General features: G+C 41.2%; 1 protein-coding gene across 1 annotated transcript in view; it reads left to right on the top strand.

Moving 5' to 3' along the window:
• Positions 1-24,651, top strand: part of CNST (consortin, connexin sorting protein) — a 111,621-nt gene that overhangs the window by 27,421 nt on the left and 59,549 nt on the right. The window contains exon 3 of the mRNA XM_060243831.1: positions 2,037-2,447. Within this exon, the coding sequence (XP_060099814.1) occupies positions 2,069-2,447 (379 nt within the window). The 5' untranslated portion in view covers positions 2,037-2,068. The remainder of the gene's footprint in view (positions 1-2,036; positions 2,448-24,651) is intronic.

Raw genomic sequence — 24,651 nt, forward strand, 5'->3', positions numbered from 1 at the left:
GAAGTATAGTGGTAAGAATATTGCCCAATTAAATAAGAAAACATCACTGGACCAAGTTTAGTAGTATTGCAGACAGTATTTAATGCTTAAAGTAGCTTGTTGTGTTAGCAAGGCTTCCTTCTCTCTTTACAGTTCAGTGTTGCAAAATAAGGCCTTCAGGCCTGTCTTTTAAGCCAAATATAAACTTCTGTGAAGACCAATGTTCCTTCTAAGCTTCAGAGTTTTGTGAGCAAAAATTCTACCTTGTGAGCTACTGGCATTAAAGTTGTGAGCTACTGCATGAATTAGTGTGCTCAGGGGTCAGACAAAATGAGTTAAGACAAGAATGTGTGAGCTGGAGGCTGAAAATCTGTGAACTAGCTCATGCTAACTCAGCTTAGAGGGTGAAGACCATTGTTACAAAGTTAGAGTCCAAGAGCACCTTTAAGACCAACAACATTTTATTCAGGCTCTGATATTTCGTGTGCATGCACACTTTTGTCAAAGAGGATGGAATCAGACTTGCTTGCCCATGCAAAAGTTGAACAGCAAATCAGCATACAATATAATGAAATGCTTTAACAGATGCAAACAAAAATAAGCTACGTTCATAAGGTCATTATAGTTTACATTCTGTTCTGGGAGAAAACAGGCAAATAAATGCCTTACTGTTAAGAATGTTCTGATTCTATCCTCTTTGACAAAGTGTGCATGCACATGAAAGCTCACAGACTGAATATAACTTTGTTGGTCTTAAAGGTGTATTGGACTCTAACTTTGGAACATTGCTTCAGACCAACATGGCTACCCACCTGGAACTATGTGAATCCCATTGTTCCTCCACAGATACAAAAATACTTGTACTTCTGAACATCGCTTTTTTTGTAGAAAAAGCCCGGCAGGAACTTATTTGTATATTAGACTTCACCCCCTGACAGCACTATTGTTTCACACAGGACTTTTTGGTTAAAAAAAGCCCAGCAGGAATTCATTTGCATATTAAGCCCATACCCCCTGATGCCAACCCAGCCAGGACTGCGTTCCTGGCCAGAAAAAGCCCTGCACAGACAGAAGAGCACACATACAATAGGATATATACACACATTAAGAACAGGGCAGGTATACGGTAGTTTAAGACCACTGATTACCTGACCAGTAGAAGTGTATACATTTCCCTATTGTCATTTGCATTACTTCCCTTTGGCTCCTTTCAAGTGTGACATTTAAGCAGGAGAAGAGCCAGAACTGTATGGTGGTAGACCTGTTGCACTTTGAGTGGGGATTCAGATTTCCCATTCAAGCATTACGTTTTTGGAAGACTTTGGGTTACTCACTCTCAGCCTAGCCTGTCTCATAGCATTGTTAGGAAGATAAAAGGGAAGAAAGGTGAATCCTGCATGCTACTCTGAATGTCTTAAAGATTAAAAACATGGTCTCTAGAATGGGAGATGAGCAATTGCACTTCTTTTCCTGTGACATTAAATCTTTCTTCCTTCTCAATCTTAATCATGGTTTATTAAGTGTGTACTGGTACTCGATAGAGCTGGTGCTAACCAAGATTTCTCTCCTGTCCAGTAACTGAAGTTTGGTTTGGGTTGAGTTTTTTTTTTTATATACCACTTTTCTCTGCCCTAAGGAATCTCAAAGTGGCTTACAATCTCCTTTCCCTTCCTCTCCCCACAACAGGCACCTTGTGAGATAGGTGGGGCTGAGAGAATTCTGAAAGAACTGTGACTGGCCCAAGGTCACCCAGAGGGCTTCATGTAGAAGAGTAGGGATTCAAACCCGGTTATCCAGTTTAGAGTCTGCCACTCTTATACCATTCTGGCTCTCCAACGCTGGCTTGCAAGCTGTGGTTCAGAGGGTGCCTGGACCTCTCAGTATATTACTGGCATTTTAACTAGGATATTTTGTTTACATTTTGTATATATTTTATTTATACTGAATTTACCAACCTGTTGGCGTTTTCAAATGTATCATAACTGAGTCTGGCTGATACAATAATAGGGTTTGAATTTCTGTTAATGTAATTACTTTATATTTTATTTTGTTTTTAGAGCTGAGAATCATTTCAACAAAGTGGATATAAATGAATAGGAACATTCTAATGGATGACAGGGAATCTCCTACAAAAAACCTGCAGGTAAATGTGCAAGACCTGATTCATGCCGACACTCATGTGGAAAAGATAAACACGTGCTTGGCTTCTTCACCAGATGAAAATGAGAACCCGCTTAATGGCAGCAGGCACGAGGCCCTGAAAAGCAGAAACAAAGTGATGGGAATAATTGAGCAAGACAGCATTAATAATAATGAAGGGGAGGACAGTGGTATCTGTGCATCCAAATGTCAAGAATCCTTAAGTGATAAACTGCTTAGGAGTTCCAGTACAGATGACATCCTCATTCCTGAAACTTGCATCCTTGAAAACAGGAGTTCAAGAAAAACAAAAAACTGCATCAAGAAAGGTATAACTGCTTCCTAAACATAAAATTTGCCCGCTTGAAAGTACTATAGTTTTGTTTATATTCCCTGAATTGATCTTTCATATGTTTTCTGACTTGGGAACATCTGCTTAAGAGGTACCAAGCACAATATCTATATTCCTTGCTTTGGAAATCGTTTCAAGGTCCCTGTGTTCCAGCTACAGAACTCAAAATTAAATGATGCTTATATTGACCATGAAAACATTAACATTGCTCTTATCTTTCTTTTCCTACTGCTTAAAATGTGCATACTGCACTGCTATACTGATTGCTTCTAGCTGGATTGTGAAGCCAAATGGAATTGTGATATTAAGTGTCAGGAACCATTTCCAACTAGAAACTGAGAGGCAACATGAACATGTTAATGGTCAGGAACGAGTGGCTCTGCACAGAGCCAATGTAAAAAGAAAGAATCAATTGGACTTAGAAAAGTGTAACTTCACTTGTAGATGAGGACAGGAATGATAGGCATTGTTGGATTTATGATTTATGTCCTGCTTCTCTCTTGTTCTTTTTCTGAAGATTTTGAGAGTATTGAGAAAGAAAACCAGCATGCTGCTTGGCAAATAGCAGGAGAATAGGAAAATAGGAGCATTAGCTGTCACCTCCATCGGAAGAAAGGAGCCAGCAGAAAGAAATGTATGACTAAGAGATCGGTATCATATTCAGTGTACTGGTCATTGGAAGAAAAAGCACAGATTTGAGCACTTGCTCATTAAACAAAGATAACACCACAGTTAAAAATATAGTAACATAGCATTTGTTACTTTAAAGGTAGATACCACAATCAAGTAAATTTGGGTTCGAATCTCTAAAAATCAACGTTTTCTTAATTGGGATTCTGTGTATTTGTTTGTTTATATATACAATTTATATTTTCTCATCATCTGGTATGTTGTTATGTTCTGAGCGTGTTCTAGCTTGGGGCTTGTGCTGTCAGGAGGAACTCTCAGGATTTCATTTGGTTATTTCAACTGTTTGTAGTCTCCTTTTGTCCCAAGAAAAATTGGCTAATTGAAAAAGTGTAAAACAATCAAACAAGAGCCATGACTAAAACAGAACTGCTGTTATACATCAGCCCTCTAAGTCCTCTTAAACAACTTTGTCTTAAATCCATTTCTGAAGACCGTATGTACAGTAGCCTCCCTATCGCATTCTGAGAGGGTGTTCCAATCTCCATCTTACTTAGGTATTTATTTATTTTCATCAAACATCTATCCCGCCTTCTCCGCAAGCGGACTCAGGGCGGCTAACAACATTCATATTTACAAGTTAAAACTAATAAAACATACTACTCGAGTATAAGCCGACCCGAATATAAGCCGAGGCTTCTAATTTTACCCCAAAAATCTGGGAAAACTTATTGACTCGAGTATAAGCCGAGGGTGGGAAGCGCAGCAGTTACTGGTAAATTACAAAATTAAAATACTGGTAGATACCAATAAAACGACATTAATTGAGGCAGTAAACTATTGTTCTGCAAGTAGAAAAGAGGGTCAACCTAAACAATATGGTATCAACAATAACTAAAAAGTACAAAACCTTAGCTCAGGTAAGGGGTCTGAGCCGGCGGATGGGGTGAGAAGCCTCGGGGCCAGCGTGGGCGAGGCTGGGGGAGGCCTAGGCCCCAATCCGTGTGTCCGGGGAAGCCGCGGGAAACCAGCAGCTGCTTTGTAGGCGGGCGGGCAGGCAGGACGGCTTCCTTTCTGCTCCTCTCGGGCTTCCCAGGGTCTACAAGACGGTGCATGGAAAGGAGTCCCCCGCCCACTTGCAAGGAAGGAAGCAGGAGGGAAAGAGGGAGGGAGGAAGGAAGGGAGCCCCCGGGAGGGAGGGAGGCAGAACTCTTGGGGCGCGGAAACAAGAAGCCGGGGAGCGGTTTCCCGGCGAGGCCGGCGTGCTGTGGCTGCTTCACCCGGAGGCCTTCGGGGAAAGGAGCTGCAGAGAGGGACAGACGGATTGCCAGCCATTGTCCCCCTCAAGCTCAGTCGGCGGAGAACCACCCACGGCCCCCCGCCTGGGATCCCGCCAGCCACGCTTCTGGCCGGGCAGGCGGCTGATTAATCAATAAAATTTGGGCAGAAAAACTCAGCTTATACTCGAGTATATACGGTAGTTACAATTTAAAACCATTACGTAGTGCTGTACCAGTACAATATGAGCGAGTTCTTCTTTTCTGATGGTGATCACATAGTAGTTCTATAATGATGTGGGGTGGCAGTTCTCTCCTGGCTAGATATCAAAGGCCTGTTGGAACAATTTGGTCTTACATGCCCTGCGGAAAGTAGAAAGATCCCGCAGGGCCCTTATGGCCTTCAGGAGAACATTCCACAGTTCTGGTGCTGCCACCGAGAAGGCCCTAGGTATATTTTCATTCCATTGTCCCTCAGCTACTTTCTCCTAGCCCACCACCTGGTACCTGTGATAGACAGCATCTTTTAGAGCTGTGTTTAAATAAATCTATTTAAATCATCATTTTACTGACTCCCACCTTCAAAGCTGTAGGCTATCTCAAAGGTATCCATTGAAAAGTAGGGTAATGATGATGAAAAGTAGGGTGATGCTGAACCTTGTGGAGCCCCACAGATTTTTCTGTGTTGTAGATCATAATCTCTGACAATTAATTTCTGATCAAAGATTTTTAAAGATCTAAAACATTTTAGTACCATCCTTTAATCAATATTTCAGTCTCCAGGGGTTTTAACAACACAGAATGGCTGACTTTATTAAAGGCAACTAAAAGAAAAAACAAAGCTGTGAAAGGAATCATTCCCTTTATTGGTCTGCAGTTAGAGATCATCAACCAGAGCAAGAGCAAGCAAAGCTTTCTCTGTCCCATAACTAGGATCAGGGACAGATGGATCATGCCAGGAACCCTGGAGTTGCTATAGCATCCTTTCAGTCACTTTCCTTAAGGATGAGATTGGATTTATACCCTGCCCTTTGCTTGGAGTCTCAGAGCAGCTTACAGTCTTCTTCCCTTCCTCTTCCCACAGCTGATACCCTGTGAGGTAGGTGGGGCTGAGAGAGTTCTGAGAGAACTGTGACTGACCCAAGGTCACCCAGCTGGCTGCATGTGAAAGAGTGGGGAATCAAACTTGGCTCTCCCAGATTAGATAGGGCTGCACTGATAATTTTCATCAATATACAAACGGTAGCCTTAGGATTCTATTAATGTCATTCAGAGGTACCAGCCAATGATCCATAGAAAAAAGACCAAAAAGTACTTCAGACACTTCTATCACATCATGGAGTACTGGCACCCTGTTTGGACAGGGCACCTACCAGTGAGCTGGATGATGGATGGATGACACAAAAGCAGGATATCTAGTCCATCTCTGGAACCAAACATAACATTGCAGTGCAGGGCTGATGCACAGCTTGGATTACCTGAAATGGAATAATTGTGTCAGAATCATCTAGCCAGGTTTCATTCATGAAATTTTTACCTGTGAAGAAGTAAGCAGTGACTCAAGAAAGCTCATACCCTTCCACAAATTTTATTAGTCTTTAAGGTGCTACTGGAGTCTTACTCTTTTCTATTTTTACCTTCATTCAGACTGCTCCATTAAAAGCCGCCACCACTTGACTAAAAGGTGGTCGTTAAAGTTCTTCAAAAACATCATTTACATTCTGCTTTTTCCTCAAAATGGTATCAATTGGTGTCTGATGTTTTATTTTAATATATTTTTTAAACTAAGGAACAAATACAAGCATACTAAACTGAAGAAGTCCTGTGTTTGGGTTATGGGGGGGTGGGAGTCAGGATCAGGCTCCCATCCTTTGATAGTACGCAACTGGTGCCATCAACAGAGGTGAAGAGCTTGGGAGTACTCTTGGATGTCTCTCTATCTATGGAGGCTCAGGTTGCCACCACTGCAAAAGCTGCCTTTTTCCCTCTGAGGCACACTTGGCAGCTGGTCCCTTATCTTACTTCCCATTATCTGGCCACAGTGATTCATGCAGCAGTCACTTCCAGATTAGACTATTGTATCTCTTGCTGACCTCAATGCTGATGCTGGGAAAGACAGAAGGCAAAAGAAGCAGGGGACTGCAAAAGATGAGATGGCTGGACAGCGTTACTGATGTAACTAACACAAATTTGAGCAGACTTTGGAGGTTGGTGGAAGACAGGAAGGCCGGGCGTGATTTTGTCCATGGGGTCACAAAGAGTTGGACTCGACCATGCAACTGAACAACAACAAAACTCTCTCTATGTGGGGCTACCCTTGATCCTTCTCTGGAAACTCCAGAGGGTGCAAAATGCAGCAGCATGGTTGTTGACATCGATGCCTGTAAGCTGCACTGGCTACTTCTTGAGTACTGGATTCGTTTCAGGGTGTTGGTCCTTTAAGGTCCGATACAGCCAGGGGCCAGCATATCTTCGGGACCACTTCTCCCCATATGAGCCCCTCCCCCCAGGTTTTGAGATCTGCTGCACAACATCTTCCTGTGGTCCCTAGTTCTAAGGATGCCCAACTGGCTCCAACAAGGACTAGGGCCTTTTCAGTCCGGGCCCCTACCTGGTGGAATGAGCTCCTGCTAGAAATCCAGGCCCTGCGGGACTTATCGAGGTTTTGCAGGGCCTGTAAGATGGAGCTCTTCCATAGGCTTTTAATTGATCCAGCGGGTGTCCCTTTGGTATTAACTGGTCTCCCCATCACCTTACCATCATGGTGACCGTGCTTTGTTGATAGATATCAACCTATATGCTGTTGTTTGGCTTGCCATCTGTGTTTGTGATGCTGTATTGCCTTTGTTTTTATACTGTTATGTTTTTATGATGTTTTATTGTTAATCTGTAATAGGTGTCTAAATTCTGTTATTAGTTGCCCTGAGCCCACTTGTGGGAAAGGGTGGGATATAAATCTAAAAATTAAATTAAATTAAGAATTTAATAAGGGAAATATCCCTAATTTATTTATGTGCAACATTTATAAACTCTCTCCTTTAAAAAGTCCATGATAAGTTATTACCAGTTTGAAAGATATAATAATTCGTTAAAAGTCAACTCTGTCTTAAATATCAGACATAAGGTACAAGTGGAACAAAATCAGCATTACAATTAGTATTAAAGCTAGTGTGCGTTCTTTCTCAGAACAGCAGCAGGTGCAGCTTAGGGTTGGTGAGTCTAACTCAGGAAATATCTGGGGACTTTGGGGGTGGAGCCAGGAGCAAGGTTGTGAGAAGCACAATTGAACTCCGAAGGGAATTATGTCCATCACATTTAAAGGGGCCATGCTCCTTTAAAATCCCTTCATTGGAAATAATGAAGGATGGGAGCACCTTCTTTTGGGGCTCATAGAATTGGTCCCCAGTCCAGTCTTTGAAACTTGGGGGTTTTTGAGGAGAGGCACTAGATGCTATGCTGAATATTTGGTGCCTCTACATCAAAAGAAAAAACAGCACCCCCAGAGCCCCATATACCATATGTTGATTCTCCATTATAATGGAGAACCCAGCAGACATTCACCCCCCCCCCTTCTGATAACCCTGAATTGGGGGGAGGGCCTCCAAACTGAGGGATCCCTTGCCCCCAGCTGAGGATTGGCAACCCTAGCTACAGCTGAGAATGGAGAAGGGAATAAACTCAACCAAACATGTGGTCAGATAACCAAGTTCTCACCTGACACATAAACATTCATAATCTACATTTGATGCATTGCTGTAGAGAAGATCTGCTCCTTTCACAGTAATTGTTCCTTGAAATGTGTGTCACATCTTTCTGCATAAGCCATCTGTTCCCCTATGATATACTTTCCACTTTTGTGAATAATGTTGTACAATAGTGAAGCTTAGCAACTGGGTTCTGTTATTTACTAAGCATTGGTAGAACTATTTATTTACTTCAGAGCATTTATTCATCTTTGCAAACCAATTAGATGAGATTGTAACCTGTAACTATGGGAAAAACATGAAAATGTATGTGCTGTGAAAACAGCTTTAGGGCTAATTGAGCAGAAGGCTGTTAACCTGAACATGAATACAGTTCAGGCAGTATTCATGTCCTGGTTAATATCCCTGGTATACATTGAATGTTTTCTGTTTTGTTTTGTTTTTGGCAGGAGCGGGAATTATGATTGCAAATGAAAGCATCCCCTGAGCCTAAGATCACCTTTGGCCTCCATTTCAGTTTCAGGATACTAAAATTTTATAGGTGCTCTGCCCCATCACAGCTGCAGGGGACATTGTATAATCTCTTAAAATTTCAGGGAGAGTGCATTTCTGTTCATCTTAATCCCCTCACAACTCTTAGCTTCAAGATAGCTCTCAAGAGTATATAGCATTCTGGACTAGCGAAGAAGGAGTTAGGGTCGGGGTGGCATCCTAAATTATGCAGCTTCTCGAAATTATTTATGGATCAGTCAAGCTAATCCCCCACACCGTCTGTCCTCATTTTTATTTCTACCTCCTCAGTTGACAGTCAAGAGGCCAAAAGGCAGAGAGCACGTACCATTCTGATGTAGCTACTCTTGTACAGGGCAAAGATTTTTCTTTCATAATGTATAAATGAATGTTTTTCTGTATACTTAAAAATCTCCGAAGTATGCAAAAAACCCTAAGTGTCTTTGAGTTTCACTGCCACATTGATAGTGAATGTGGTGGTACCATCCTTGTTAGGTATATAAAATATTAGCAGCTTCTTGACTTCCTTTATTTGAATTTCCTAAATGATTCATCAGATAGCAAGCAACCCGGTTTGGAAAACTGGCAGAAAGTTCATGTCCTTCCTGTAATAAATGCATTATTATCTGAAGGGCTAATAAACAAGATGTCACAATCCTTAAACAAGAAGGTAGGTCAAGTTTGTTTTGAGGTATGGTAGGCATGTTAAGGCAGGGCAGTGTTTGCACAGTATAAATTAGCTGAAGTGGAAAGCACTTTTTTGTAGTGCCTTGTGATACTGATGAAGGAAAATAATTCAGTGTTGTCTTTCACCTAAGCTTCATAAATCGGATTGGATTATGCAGTGAATTTTAAGAGTTCCCCCCATCCTTAGATTTCAGATATCTGCCTTCTTTTTTAAAACATAATGCTTGGAAGTATTAAGATAGACAAAGCCTGTGTAATTGTTTAGTTTTAAAATCACTGAACAAAGCTCTATCACATGCAGTGAAGTCCCAGGCATATTCCCAGATGAACACCATGTTTTTTCATTCACATCTACTCTTCTAACTGGCTTTGAAACCCCATATTCTTCATGTGTTTGGCTGGTTTCAGATTGTTAATCCCTACAAGACATTTGTTTCTGTCTGAGTTTCTCAAAGATACCTCTGCATAACCAGAGACTTCCCTTTTGGAGCATAACACTTGGCTACAATGCAAACGTCCAGTTCAAATTTTATACGTGTAGAAGAGATTGGGATCATATCTGCTGGTGCTGTCCTTGCACATCTGTATGTATAAATCAGTGTCTGCGTGGAACCCTGTCTGCATCCTTGTATATGCTGCGGTGCTCCAGAAAGCAGGGTGCTGATACATATACAAAATTTAGACCTATAAGGCTCTGTGGAGACATCTTTCTTATGTACAGACACCTGGAGTGAGTCCAGCTGGTACAATCTGTCTTCCAGCTACAACCATAGAACATACATGCATTGAATAGCTAAATGGAGTTGTGGTGCTATTATATTGAGTATACAAAATAATCATATTGGAAGCACTTGTAGATGTCAGATTTGGTCAGTGTTATTCCTATTCATTATAAGGCATATCAGGGATGGTTCCTTCTGCTTTGTGACAGTCTAAATACGATCTCTGTAAGCATATAGAGTTTTAATACATATAGTTCATATTAAGCCTTAAAAAGCAAGCGTTCATGCATTTAACCATAATAGAAAATACATATCCTGCTGCTAGCAATTCTTGATATTACAAAATATTTAAATGTTTATAGTGGTGTATTGTGTGACATCTTCATAAGTAGGATTAGATTCTTAATGCCTAAAAAGTAAATTTTTCCAAAAAGACTTCATCTGTTTTCCCCACCCCACTATCTTAAGTTTTCTTACTCTCTTAATATGGAAGTATCTGGCTGAGCCAAATATGAGTTGTGTTTTAAGATGTGCATGCTAAATGAAGGAGAACCATTTGTTGAACAGCTGAACAAATATTAAGGTTTGTAGAATCTTTCGGGCTCAAGTGCCGTGTTCTACTGGAGAAAGTTTTCCTTCCAGACGTTTCATTCTCAGCTGAGAACGAAACATCTGGAAGGAAAACTTTCTCCAGTAGAACACGGCACTTGAGCCCGAAAGATTCTACAAACCCTAATGATGTTACCAGCCGTGAAAACCTGAAATCTTTGATAGCTGAACAAATACATGCATAAAATGTATTATTGCTTTCAAGCTCTGGAAATGAATCTTTTAATGAAAAAGAGAACTTCTGATATTTGAAAACATTCTGTTACATCCACATCCTGGACATGATAGATATACAAAGCTCCTGAACTAAAGAGTTCCCTGCACAACTTGTGTTTCCTGATACAGCCCACTGGGTACAGGTTAGAGAAGCATTCAAGCTCTATGATCAGGACAGCTGTGCAATTACTAAGTTGTCCTAACCAAACTTGGGGAACCTGCAGATCCTAAAGTTCCTTTATTTAAGCCTACACAAGTGATTACAATTTGGCTCTTGCCATGCCTAGTCACATAGGCTGGTGTGAGGGTTTACAACAGAGTATATAAAGGGACACTGTGTAAGTTTTAGTTCAGCTGGTCCCTTTAGTTACACAGTTTCCTGTCCTAAGGTTGCCTTAGAAGATCCCTCCAGCAGAGCAGCCCTCTGGGTCCTAGCTCAGAGACTTCACAGTTCCTAAGCCCTTAGGAACCCTATGGGGGCTTTTGCTCAACTGCCTCTAGTATCCTAGACAACCTGTAAAAATTACTTTTCCCCATTAAATTAAGTTAAATTAGACTTTGGGAGATCTGTGCTTGAGATCTTACCAACACGGTTAAGAAGAAAATTGCAGTCCCTGTGTAATGCCAATTCAGCTTGGGACCATGTAGGTAGGGGAGTACGGGTTTAATTTTCCATTCCTTTATGATTTCACCTATTGAAACAGAGATTTAAACCTCTCATGTTTTGCAGTATTTATCCAAATTGGAGCCAATAGGACTACAATTTAGATTTTTAAAAGTATTGGACAAATCCAATCGCATATCTCCCTTTTTTCTGTTTCAACACTTAAAGTGCAAAACCAATTTTATTGTTTTGCAGTATATTGAAAAGTATTCATCAAACATATACTTAAAGGTATTAACCAATACACTACAAAATTCCCTCCTCCCCCCACCTCCTCTATTTCATGACCTCCGCCAATGTTCAAAACAATTAAAAAAAATAAAGGTAAAATTCACAATTATAGAATATTCACTAAAAATTACAGTTACCTTAACACAAGATGAACCAAGACTATGTAATAATTATTATTATAATTAACCCTCTATTTACCTCATAATCTAACCTTCTGCTAAATTACATATTAAAACAAAAGTCAATATTTGCAACTTTATCTTCTCAATAAAAATTCAGTTAATGTTATCAAAAATCACTTAAGTGTCTCTTCACTTTCCATTGTTTTTCAATATATTTTTGAAATTTCTCCCAGTCATCTTTAAATTTTTCTGAATTACAGTCTTTTGAGATTCTAGTAAGCTTATCCATTTCACTCCAGTGTAATACTTTTAAGATCCAGTCCCATTTCTCTGGTATTTTATCTTGCTTCCATATTTGTGCATATAATGTCCTCGCAGCTGAAAGCAAATACCACACCAATGTTCTATCTCGCTTCAGAAAACTTTCCATTTGTAATCCCACCACTCTGGTGCTCTCTTGATGTTATAACCCAAGATTTTCGAAATCTCTTGTTAAATCATTTGCCAAAATTGCTTTCTTTTCCGCAAGTCCACCACATATGGTAGAAAGAACCTTTGTGTTTTTTACACTTCCAACACCTGTCTGATACTTGATTATTCATTTTTGCTAATTTCTTAGGTGTCATGTACCACCTATACAGCATTTCCAAACAATTATTTTATATTGTAACACATCGATATTTTCATAGAGTTCTTCCATAGGTGTTCCCATGTCTCCATTTGTATTTCTTTATTCATATTTATTGCCTATTTTAATAATAATAATTTTTATTTATACCCCGCCCTCCCCACCGAAGCAGGCTCAGGGCGGCTTACAGGACATGGTATAAACCATGTTATAACAATAAAACAAGATAATACAGTTAAAATACAATTCATAGGTTAAATATATTAAATAAATAGTCTAAAACCAGTATAATTTAATAGTGCCACAATCTCAGTATGTACAAAGATGGCTTGATGTTACTACCAGGTTCTGTTTTAGAAAGCTAGTTGGAAGACGGCGGTTTTGCAAGCCCTACGGAACTGATTGAGATCCCGTAGGGCCCGCACCTCCTCTGGTAGCTGGTTCCACCATTGGGGTGCCTGTATCGAGAAGGCCTGCTCTCTTGTTTTTAATTTGGCCTCCTTTGGCCCAGGGATTTCCAGAAGATTTTGTGAACTAGATCGCAGTGCTCTCTGGGGAATATATGGGGAGAGGCGGTCCCTAAGGTAGGCAGGTCCTCGGCCATATAGGGCTTTAAAGGTAATAACCAGCACCTTGTTACGAACTCTGTACACAATTGGCAGCCAGTGCAGTTCCCGCAGCCTAGGCTGTACATGTTCCCACCGAGGTAGTCCAATTAACAGTCTGGCTGCTGCATTCTGCACTAGCTGAAGTTTCTGAGTTCAGTACAGGGGCAGCCCCATGTAGAGGGCATTACAGTAGTCTAACCTCGAGGTGACCGTTGCATGGATCACTGTTGCCAGGTTGCGATGCTCCAGGAAGGGAGCCAACTGCCTCGCCCGCCTAAGATGAAAAAAGGCGGAGTTGGCAGTGGCTGCCACCTGGGCCTCCATTGTCAGGGAGGACTCCAGTAGCACTCCCAAGCTCCTGACCCTGCGCACTGGTACCAGTGATGCACCGTCAAAAGCTGGAAGGGAGATCCCTCCCTCTGGAATGCCGCAACCAAGACAAAGGACCTCTGTCTTCGCTGGATTCAATTTCAGCCCACTCAACTTGATCCAATCTGCCACGGCTTGCAACGCCTGGTCCAGATTTACGGGGACATCGCCAGCTCGGCTGTCCATCAGTAGATAAGAGCTGGGTGTCATCAGCATACTGGTGGTAACCCAGCCCATATCTCCACGCAATCTGGGCAAGGGGGCGCATGTAGATGTTAAATTACATCGGGGAGAGAACTGCCCCACAATTAAGTAGGCGTCTATGGGATAGCTCTCCCCCAATCACCACCCTTTGTCCCCAACCCTCAAGGAAAGAGGAAAACCACTGCAAGGCTAACCCCTGGATCCCTGCGTCGGCGAGGCAGCGGGTCAGCAGCCGGTGATCGACCATATCGATTGCAGCCGATAGGTCTAACAACAGCAATACCGCCACACCACCTCGATCCAGATGTCGCCGGAGATCATCCATGAGGGCGACCAATACTGTCCCTGCCCCATGGCCTGGGCGCAAGCCGGACTGGAACGGATCCAGCCCATTTGAGGTTTCACTACTTCATCTTCTGTAGACCATTTCAATAGTAACTTATATATCCTCGAAATCAATTTTTCATCCTCGCCCAACAGCATTTTTTCCAGTTCTGTTTGATCTTGCCTTATCCCTGTATTTCTAATATCATGCTCCACCAAGCTTTTAATTTGTCGCAATTGAAACCAATTAAATTAATCCTGCAATTCTTCCACCGGTTTTAGTTCCACCTTGCCTCCCTGTATTTTTGTTTATATGATAGCAGTTGTTTATATGATAGCCATTTATCTTCCTGTGGATCTGAAGACAACTTTATAACTTCTGTTGGCACAATCCATAGTGGTTTTCTCTCGTCACCATATTTGTTATATTTTTTCCAAGTATTCAACAAGTTTCTTCTTATATAATGATGTGAGAAAAATCCATCTATCTTCTTCTTTCCATAATATATATAGGCATGCCAACCAAAAATATTTCCAGGGCCTTCTAATGCCAATAATTTTCTATTAAGCAAACTTATCCAGTCCTTAATCCAAACCAAACAAACTGCATCATGATATAACTTAAAGTCAGGCAGTTGGAATCCACCCCTTTCTTTCGCATCTGTCAAAATTTTCATTTTGATTCTTGTTTTTTTGCCAGCCCATACAAATTCTGAAATCGTTTTTTGCCAAAAATTAAATTGTTTATTGTCTTTCACTATTGGAATTGTTTGGAAAAGAAACATCATTCTTGGTAGAACATTCATTTTGATTGCAGAGATCCTACCCAGCAAAGACATATTCAGTTTGTTCCATTTTAACATATCTTCTTAAATTTTACGCCAAAGCTTTTTGTAGTTATTTTTATACAAATCAATATTTCTCATCGTAATCTCTACTCCTAGATATTTTACTTTTGAGGTAACTTCACATCCAGTTAAGCTTTGTAATTCTTTCTGTTTTGCTCGATGGCAGATTCTTACTTAAAATTTTAGATTTTTCTTTATTAATATGAAAGCCCGCCAACTCTCCATACTCTTTAATTTTGTTTAACAGCAAGCACGTCACTTGTAGTGGATTTTCATTAATAAACATCACATCGTCTGCAAATGCCCTATATTTGTAAGAAAAACCTTTCAATTTCAATCCGTCGATTTCTTTGTCCTCTTTGATTTGCACAATCTCTAAAGTCATTATAAATAACAACGGAGATAGAGGGCAACCTTGTCTTGTTCCTTTGCTAATTGTCATTTGTTCTGTCAAGTCTGCATTTACACAAAGTTTAGCTTGTTGTTCTGCATAAATTGCCTTGACCATCCTTATAAAATCATCTCCCAATTTCAATTTCTCCATCACCGCAAAGTCCCAATTAAGATTATCAAAAGGTTTCTCTGCATCGGCAAAAAATAATGCAACCTCTTTTTCCGGATGCTTTTCATAATATTCTACAATATCTATTACTGTTCTGATATTGTCTCTTATTTGCCTTCTGGGGAGGAAACCTGCTTGCTTCTCTTGTATAAAAATATTCAAATGCTGTTTGAGTCGTTCTGCTAGTATCCTAGCATATATTTTATAGTCATTGTTAAGTAGCGAAATCAGTCTGTAATTTTTAACATTCGTGGCATCTCTATCTTCTTTTGGTATCAATGAAATAACTGCTTCCTTCCATGTATTTGGCACTTTCCCAACTTGTCTGATACTATTCATCAATTTTTGAAGTTTGGGTACTAATGTATCTACCAGAACTTTATACAATTTTGCTGAGAAACTGTCAGGACCGGGTGCTTTGCCTAATTTCATTGAATTTATTGCTGCTTCAATTTCAATTTTTTCAATTGGTTCATTTAAAGTTTTTTTCCATGCTTTCTGTTAATGGCTTTACTTTTATTCTCTGCAAATACACTTCTACTTTCTTTTTATCTACTTGTTGACCTTTAAATAGTTTAGCATAATATTTGTAAAATTCCCTTTTAATTCCAGCTTGATCCGCAATTTCTTTACCTTCCGATAAAATCCTATTTATAAATTTGTTCTCCCTTTTTTTCTTAATTTGCCATGCCAAATATTTCCCAGGTTTATTAGCACCCTCAAAGGATTTCTGCTGAAGTCTTTTTAAGTTCCATTCCACCTCCTTATTCAATAAATGATTCAGTTGACCCTGTAATATTGTAATTTCCCGTAAAATTTCCTTTTTCCCTGGTCTTTTTTTCAGTTCCTTTTCTTTTTTACCTATTTCTTTTTGTAAGTCCACCAATTGTTTTTCTTTGTCTCTTTTATCTTTGTTGTTCAATGTAATTAATATTCCTCTAATCACAGCTTTATACACGTCCCACACAGTTTGAAATTGAACGTCCTGATTTTCGTTTATTTGGAAGAAAGCTTTCGTTTCTTTTTCAAGAGATGCCACTACTTCCACTTTTTGCAATAAATCTTCATTTATCCTCCTTCATTATTCTTACTCTGCTTTCATCCACTACCATTGCTTTTTCAAATTGTTGACTTAACACCCTTCCCACCATATCTCTTGTAGTAAATTTTCTACCACATCCCTGGGTAGCTTACGCTTTCTAGCAAATTCTGAATTGACCCTGTAAACATAATCATACAAGTGTCTCGTCTTATTAGGGTCATCTCCCAAAAACTCAGCAATGATTGTTGAAATGTACTTCTTTAAGTCATCTTGTTCTTTTTCAGGCACACCTCTTAAACGAATCATGTTTTCCATTAACTTGCAATCTTGTAATATTGCTTTCTCCTGCATCTTCTTTATAGTGGCATCTTGATCTTTAACTCTAACTTCTATCTCCTGTGTCTTCTGTGCTGTTGCTTGTGTCTCTTTCCTGAGATCCTCAGTCTCTTTTTTAATCTCTTTCTTGACTTCTTCAGCACTAGAATTTATTTCTTTAGTTAACTGATTCTTACTATCAGTTATTAATTCTTTCATCAACTTCACCAATCTTGCCTCCATAGCATCTAGTTGTTCTTGAACTTGTTTGGCCATTTTTCCTTCCCCCAAAGAACTTGCTCTCAGACATGTAAGCCTTGGTCCCAGCTTTTGGTCAGACATCACTGTCCTCCCATTGCATAAAATGGGCTCTGAGGTTGACATCACCGATCAGCAAACCAATAGCAAAATTCTATAGATCAGAGCATGCCCTTTTCAACAAGCCCAAAATCGCCGTCTTTCGAGCTTCCTAGCTCAAGATATTAATTTTTAAAGTTCTTATTATTTCCAAAATGGTGGCTGCGACTTTTCCAAGCCCCTTTTTTAAAAAGTTTTCCTTTCTCCAATAGTCCTTAAATTTTAATTTCACACATAAAGTCCAAAATATTTCACCTTTTTGGGATGATTCCTGCCGGTTATATAAATTTTTAAGATCCCGTTCTTTTTAAAAAAGTTTAAAACCTTTGACCCTTCTTTAATGGCCGCCGCTGTTTCTCTATGGTTTTTGATTGTAGAGATGGCCAGGAGGCTTAAAAACTTCCCTTCTTTCAATATTCACTTCCTGACTTTCTGGTCGTGAAGTCTCGTTCTCAGTGGTTGGTAATCCCACGATAGTTGTAAAACGTCACTTCCTGTGTCATCTTGAAGATCAGTAGTTCTGTTATGTCAGGGGATTTTTTTCAAAGCCACAGGTATTTCAAACATCAGTTATTTTTCTGCACTTCCCTGCTTAGCTTAATTTCCAAAAAATCCAAATTTACCCCCTTCTTTTTCTTCTTAACTTTATGCTCTTACAGCCAGTCCCAGATCTTAATCTTTTTATTTTAAAGTCTTATTTTAATCCCGGAGTGATAGATAAAGATCTTTTACCTTAATGAAAGTCTATTTTTCTATACACCGTTCTGTTCACTTTCAGATGTTATTGTAGTCCATAGAAAGTTGGAGTCTTGATGAATTTAAGCCAATTTAATGACCCCGGAGACCCTTTGTAGACGATGGAATGCAATTCTTCATCAGGGACTCTTCAAAGCCAGAAAGGAACCCCGCTGGGATTCCTCGCCAGCCAAAATAAATCCCCTCAAAATTCTTCAAGCACGTCTTAGACAGTTCCCTTTCTGGAAAATGTAGGCAGCCGGCATTAGAATCGCTTCTTATGCCCAAAACAAAGGCTCCAGTCCACTCCTCCTAAAAGAAGCGGGTCAATACACCATCTTCCTACTCCGGAAGTCCTGTTTCAACACTTAAAGGAACAGATTTTAGACACCCCTCCCTTTGGGACTGCTGCTTATTATTCCTTCCAGTTTTTGAGCTTCTGGTAAATATTTCTAAAATTTCTTTGCAGCCTTTAGAAATTGCATTAAAATAAATTTCTGAGAAGGCCAAATTTCCTCAGTTTTGATGAGGTAGTCATGACTTGACATTACATGGCATCGATATGTCCTGCAGAATTATTGACAATTTAATAGGTGGTGAGAACGTTTTGCATAGAGTGCTGACCATGTTTTAAAAAATACTTTTCTTCTCTCCCTCCCTCCCTCCCTCCCTCTCTCTCTCTCTTGCATATGGGAATCTGGACTTTGTAACAACTTTGTAGGAATTTCTTTCCTTCCTTTTACTGTTAGCAGTAGGGATGGGCATGAACTGAAGCACGAATCAAAATTAGTGATGAATCAGGCCAGTTTGTGCTTTGCAAACAAGGGGTTCAGGAGAACATGAAAGCAGGTTTGGCATAGTGGTTAAGTGCATGAACTCTTATCAGGGAGAACCAGGTTTGATTCCCCACTCTGCTGGAGTGAGCTGTTCTGCTCAAGAGCTGTTGTTGGAGAGTTCTCTCAGCCCCACCCATCTCACAGGGTGTCTGCTGTGGGGAGAAGGGAAAGGAGATTGTAAGCTGTTCTGAGACTCCTTTGGATAGTGAAGGATGGGATATTCTTCTCCCCCCACCAAAAAAAAAAATCCACCCACAAGCCTCTATGAGGTTTATAAAGTTCATGCTGACTCCAAAGGCATTTAAATACCCTCAGAGCTTACTTCTGGTTCCCGAATGGAAATGACCTCCAAAGGCATTAAGTGCCTTGGGAGCCCACCACTGGCCTATGCCCCAATCAGAGTGAGCCCCCAAGGAAAAATGCCTTCAGAGCCCCCCAGACTGGGCTCCAAGAGTGAGCTCTGTAGGCCTTCATGGGCTTTTGGAGCTCCAAGAGTGAGCTTTGAAGGTATTTATAGGCCTTCAGAGCCCACTGACGGGTGGGTATGGCCTGTAAGTGGGCTCCAAAGGTCTATAAATGCCTTCTGAACTCACTCTTAGAACTCACTTGAGTTGGGCAGCTCAACTCGACTGAGCTCCCAGAGTGAGCTCCAAAGGCCTATAAAGGCCTTCGGAGTTCACTCTCAGAGCTTAGTCAGGCTGACCTGACCTAGAGATGGGCTATGAAGACATTAAAATTCTTTCAGAGCTCACTTCCAGTCAGGTGGTCCAAACCAGAAATAAGCTCCAAAGGCATTTAAATGCCTTCGGAATTCATTCAGGTCAAGCCACGGGGCAGTAGTGAGCTCCAATGGCATTTAAATGTCGTTGGAGCTCACTTCCTAACCACAAACCAGTTTGTGTGATGGACCAGTTCATGGAAGTTCAGGGTTCGTAAAAACCCCTGAAACACATACTTCCATTCTTTTGTTGTTGTTTGTACCTACCCCTAGTTAGCAGTTCTGGATATAAACATTTCTACCAAGTGAATGTTTCTACTAAGTGAATGTTATCACGTATGTGGGCATGACCTTTGATTCATGAAGGCTCATGCAATAAATAATGTACATGTATTTGCTCAAAAGGAAGATGATGTCATGCCTGCCCCTGACCCAGCACCTGCTAGCTCAGAGCAGGCGCCTTTAACAGCCCTGGACGTAAGTCCTGAGGAGGCAAGCCGGCAGCAGGAGCCACCTGGAACTGATCGGGCCACGCCGGGCCCCAGCTCATCCCCTCCTGAATCTCCACCACCTGTTAGCTGGCTCCGTGAAAGGAGACGGCAGGAGATTAGAAACAGAAGGAGTGAAGCACGCATGCGGGGGAGAAGAGATCTAAGCCCGGCATACTAATGGGTTAACAAGCCAGCACAGTATATCTGCAATCCTGGCCCTTTGGCAAACTGTGCTGGCAACGAACGATCCTCCTGGGACGTGACCACGCTCTGCACCCTCTTGACTCCTGTGAGAACCCGCATATTTCTGACCCGGCTTGAACCTTGGACCTCGGAACTCTGGACTGTGACTTTGCTCTGTGGACTTGCTTTGGTAATTTGACTTCCTTCGGCTTTGCTCTCTCTGGCTACCCGACCCCCAGCATTCCTGCGTTTACGCTCTCTGTCTCATCCCTTGGCTCGGACTGATTTATGGTTTTGACTAATTGAACTGTTTAAGATAACGCCTGTGCTGATCCCTGAAAACCTCAGCCGGCTGCAAGAGTTCTGGCTGACTGCCGGGACGCCAGCAGCCGTCTCCTACCCGAGGCTCGAGTCGTGACAGATGACACCGAATGTAAGGTGACCCCCTCCCCCTCAGTATACACAAAAAGTGTTCCATATTGGACACAATTGCAATGTGCACAAATTCAAGACAATCCCCTCTTTTAATTGTACTTGAAAACAATCCAATGCAGCTATTCTTCTGGAGCTTGTACATTTGCATAGTAGGTTTTGGATTTTTTAAAATAATTGCAATTTCCATCCTCCTCTCACAGTCAAGCTTGAAGTTATGATTGCCAGCTCTGGTTTGGGAAATTCCCAGAAATTAGGGATGGAGCCTAGGGAGGGTCTTCAGCAATGTATAATGCTACCACCCACAACAGCCATTTTCTCCAGGGGAATATATCTCTGTATTCTGGAGATCAGTTGTAATTCCAGGAAATCTCCGGGTACCTGGAGATTGCTAACCCTACTTATAGTAGGTTGTAATATGGATAATTTAGAGAATAGTCTACTCTGTGTATCAGGATGCTACAACAGGAAATACTTGACTAAATCAAAGGCAATAGCAATTTCCTTTAGTGGTGTGTGTTTCTGAGTTGTTGACTTCTTCAGACTATATGCTTGCTATGATTTTATGTATATTTCCTTCCAGAGCCTAGCAGCATGTGATCAGGTATGTCAGGGGTGGCCAACGGTAGCTCTCCAGATGTTTTTGCCTACAACTCCCATCAGCTCCAGCCATTAGCCATGCTGGTTGGGGCTGATGGGAGTTGTAGGCAAAAAACATCTGGAGTGCTACCGTTGGCCACCCCTGAGGTATGTAATGAACATATAGCTATTCAGGAGTATTGAATAATTGGGTTCTAAACATACCCATATTGTGTACTCAAATTAAGCTATTTTACTGCAGCCCAAGTTAAAACATGGAATATAATTATTAAAATAATGTGCACACAACATTCAGCTGAGATTGTTAACTTTCTAATAATTGATTGTAGATCCAAACTTAGAAGGTGGATATTTCCATACAATTCACAGCTGCATCAACAGGATTTTTGACAGAGCAACCAGTACATATTCACATTCACCTAGTGCAGGGGTGGGGAACCTCCGTCCCAAGGGCTGTATACGGCCCTCGAGGTTACTTGGTGTGGCCCTCGGGGATTGCTGGACAGATACATAGATTGCCATGTGGCAGCCTCCCTGGGGCCAGGCAGGGATCACAGGGCCCAGATGTACTGTACGGCAGCTTCCCTGGGGCCTGGCTGGCTGGCCAGAATTGCTGTAGGGCCTGGAAAAGTTACTGTCACAGTTCAGTTTGCACTTGATGATCCCAGATGGTGTGGCCTAATATGCTAATGACTGTGTGACCTAATATGCTAATATTAGGGGATGTGGTCTAATAGGCTACTGAGTTCCTGCTGGGCTTTTTCTACAAAAAAGCCCTAGACCTATCCATTTGCCTAGGACGGCGGACCGGGTGTGTGTCAGATTAGGCTCTCCCTACATGACTTCAAATAGAAAAACATTTATTTGCATTAATTTTGCTGGCCTGTATCATTCTCCCTTGGCAGAGCACTGTTTTATAGTTGATAATTTTTATGGCCCATGAATGATGTTGTAAATATCCATGTGGCCTTTCAGAAAAACGGTTTCCCACCTCTGACCTAGTGTATCAAAACCTATATGATATGGATTTGATAGGGGGAAAACCTGATCATTTTTAATAATATAACAATCAGGGTAGTTAAAGTTTTTTTCTATCACCAAATCTTTTGAATCTAGTTGTCAAACTGTATCTTGTACACAGGGCTGCTTTCTTTTTTCTTTTTCTTTTTGCTTTTTGGTGAGTTTTTTGTATGGCTGATCCAGACAGCTGAGGCTGTATAACTCGTATACATTAGTTTGAGGAAGAAACAGGCAAAGTGAGAAATGGATTCTATCCCTGTATTAGACTCCAGTTTATCCCTGAAGCATACTAAAGAGAAGCAGTGTCCTCTGTAGTCCATTCTACTTGCTTCCACTAGCAAAGCATTCTGCTGATCATCCAGTGGGATTCACAGAGCAGGGGAGGGGCCTCAGCTTCCTGAAGGCAAGAGTGGCATTTGAATATGGCAGAAATGTACCAAAGATCACACCCTGCCATAAATAGAAGGCTATTCTTTTGAAGATAATCTTTTGATTCCATTTCTAAATATAACAATAATTTATTGAACTAAACTCTGGCTGTTGTTGCTTTTGGCCTTGAAATATCATTGATCAAGCTGAACTAGAAGTATCATTTGCATAACAGTCCCAAAATATTTAGGGCTGATTTAGACAAAGAGTGCAGCAAACTTACTTTGATACAAAACTGAGCGTGCTTTTGAAACTTTATTTCAATAGGATAATTACTGGTTATATTGGCCAGATCTGTCACAAGTTAACAAAATCAGTTGACATAGCTTCTTGCTCTAATAAACAAAGATGTAAATACAATAAAATCTATGAATAGATGTATCTGTTACAATCACAGGAAACTGTTGTAGTGTTTGCATTATTATAAACTATATACATAAAGTTTAGTTTGGCTGTGCTTTTGCTTAAATCAACATTTAACTTGGGGTATAGCAAAAAGGGAGCTATGTATCCTGGAACTACAGGTAAAGTTTTCTATTCCCTATAAATGCAATGAAATTTTATCTGCTTTCATAATATTCCACATTCTTTTGTATAAATGGAAGACTTTTTTGTTATTTGAATTTTAGAGGCTGTTTTCTAAATACTGCCTTGTGCAAAACTTCTAGTGCATTTCTCTTAAAGAGTGGAGAAGTAAAAGGTGGATTTGTCCAGATAATGGACCAAAATGCGGAGTCTATTGGTTTGTAGAACCGTTTTTCCCATTTGTGGGTACAATCAGGAGCTGCATGCCGAATTTATATTACTGAAGTTTTGTAAATAAAGGCAATAGCTTTGGTAGGGTGTATGAAGAGCTACTGGCAACCCATTTTTCAGATAGTGTGTGTTCTTTTTTTTTTTCTTTGTTTTCTTTTTACATTTGTCTGTGTGTCTGTGCCTTGAAGTCATGGTGACCTCTGGCGACTCCTACTGGGGCATGGAGGACGTTCAGAGAAGTGACTTGGTAGCCTGCCTGTTTCCTGACTCTGGTATTCTCTGGGTTCCCTATCCAAATATTTGCCAGCAAGGCTTTTTTTGTAGCAAGAACTCATTTGCATATTAGGCCACACATCCCTGCCATTTTACAGCCCAGATCCGGTTTTCATAAGAACATAAGAGAAGCCATGTTGGATCCGGCCAATGGCCCATCCAGTCCAACACTCTGTGTCACTCTATTTTCCTTGTGTTCCCAATAAGATAAGTAGACCCTCCAGAAGGAGTTCCACATAAACAAACAGGATTTAAAAGGGGACTGTATATTTTAAAAAAGCTATCATGAAGGTAGAATGCCAGCAGGGGGGTGGGGGATTTCCAGTGTTTTGCACTGAATGTCACATGTATGACTATCTGCCCACAGGACAGAAGTCTTGGGTGTGTGCTCGATGCAAGGAGCTTCTGGTACTCAGGGAACGAGTTCGTACCCTTGAGGCCGAGGTGACTGACCTGGAGAAGCAGAGACAGTCAGGCACTCGGAGAAGACTCTCAGGGATGTATTAGATGAGCCCTGCTCTGAACGTGGCAGCCCCGCAGCTGCCAGGGAGCATGAGGGTCGAAAGGGAACAGGGCAATGTGCTAAGGGGAATACGCCCTCAGAAGGGACCTCTTCTTCGGTTGGTGAGTGGGTATCCTTTCGCACCAAAGAACCATCCCTGGGCAGGGAGAGGGGGGGCGGTCTTGGTAGTTGGTGATTTGATCCTTAAGCAAGTAGACAGCTGGGTGGCAAAACCGTGTACTGACCTTATGGTGACTTGCCTGCCTGGTGCGAAGGTAGCGGACATTACGCGTGTTATAGATAGGCTGATAGACAGTGCTGGGGAGGAGCCAGTGGTCGTGGTGCATGTTGGCACCAACGATGTGGGGAAATGCAGTCCTGAGGTCCTGGAGGAAAAAATTAGGCTGCTAGCCAAAAGACTTAAGGCCAGAACCTCTAAGGTAGCCTTCTCAGAAGTGCTGCCTGTTCCACGTGCAGGGCAGGAGAGACAGGCACAAATTAGAAGTCTCAATGTGTGGATGAGACAATGGTGCAGGGAGGAAGGGTTTAAGTTTGTTTGGCACTGGGATGCTTTCTGGAA

The sequence above is a fragment of the Heteronotia binoei genome, chromosome 1 (assembly GCF_032191835.1).
Source record: "Heteronotia binoei isolate CCM8104 ecotype False Entrance Well chromosome 1, APGP_CSIRO_Hbin_v1, whole genome shotgun sequence".
NCBI lineage: Eukaryota > Metazoa > Chordata > Lepidosauria > Squamata > Gekkonidae > Heteronotia > Heteronotia binoei.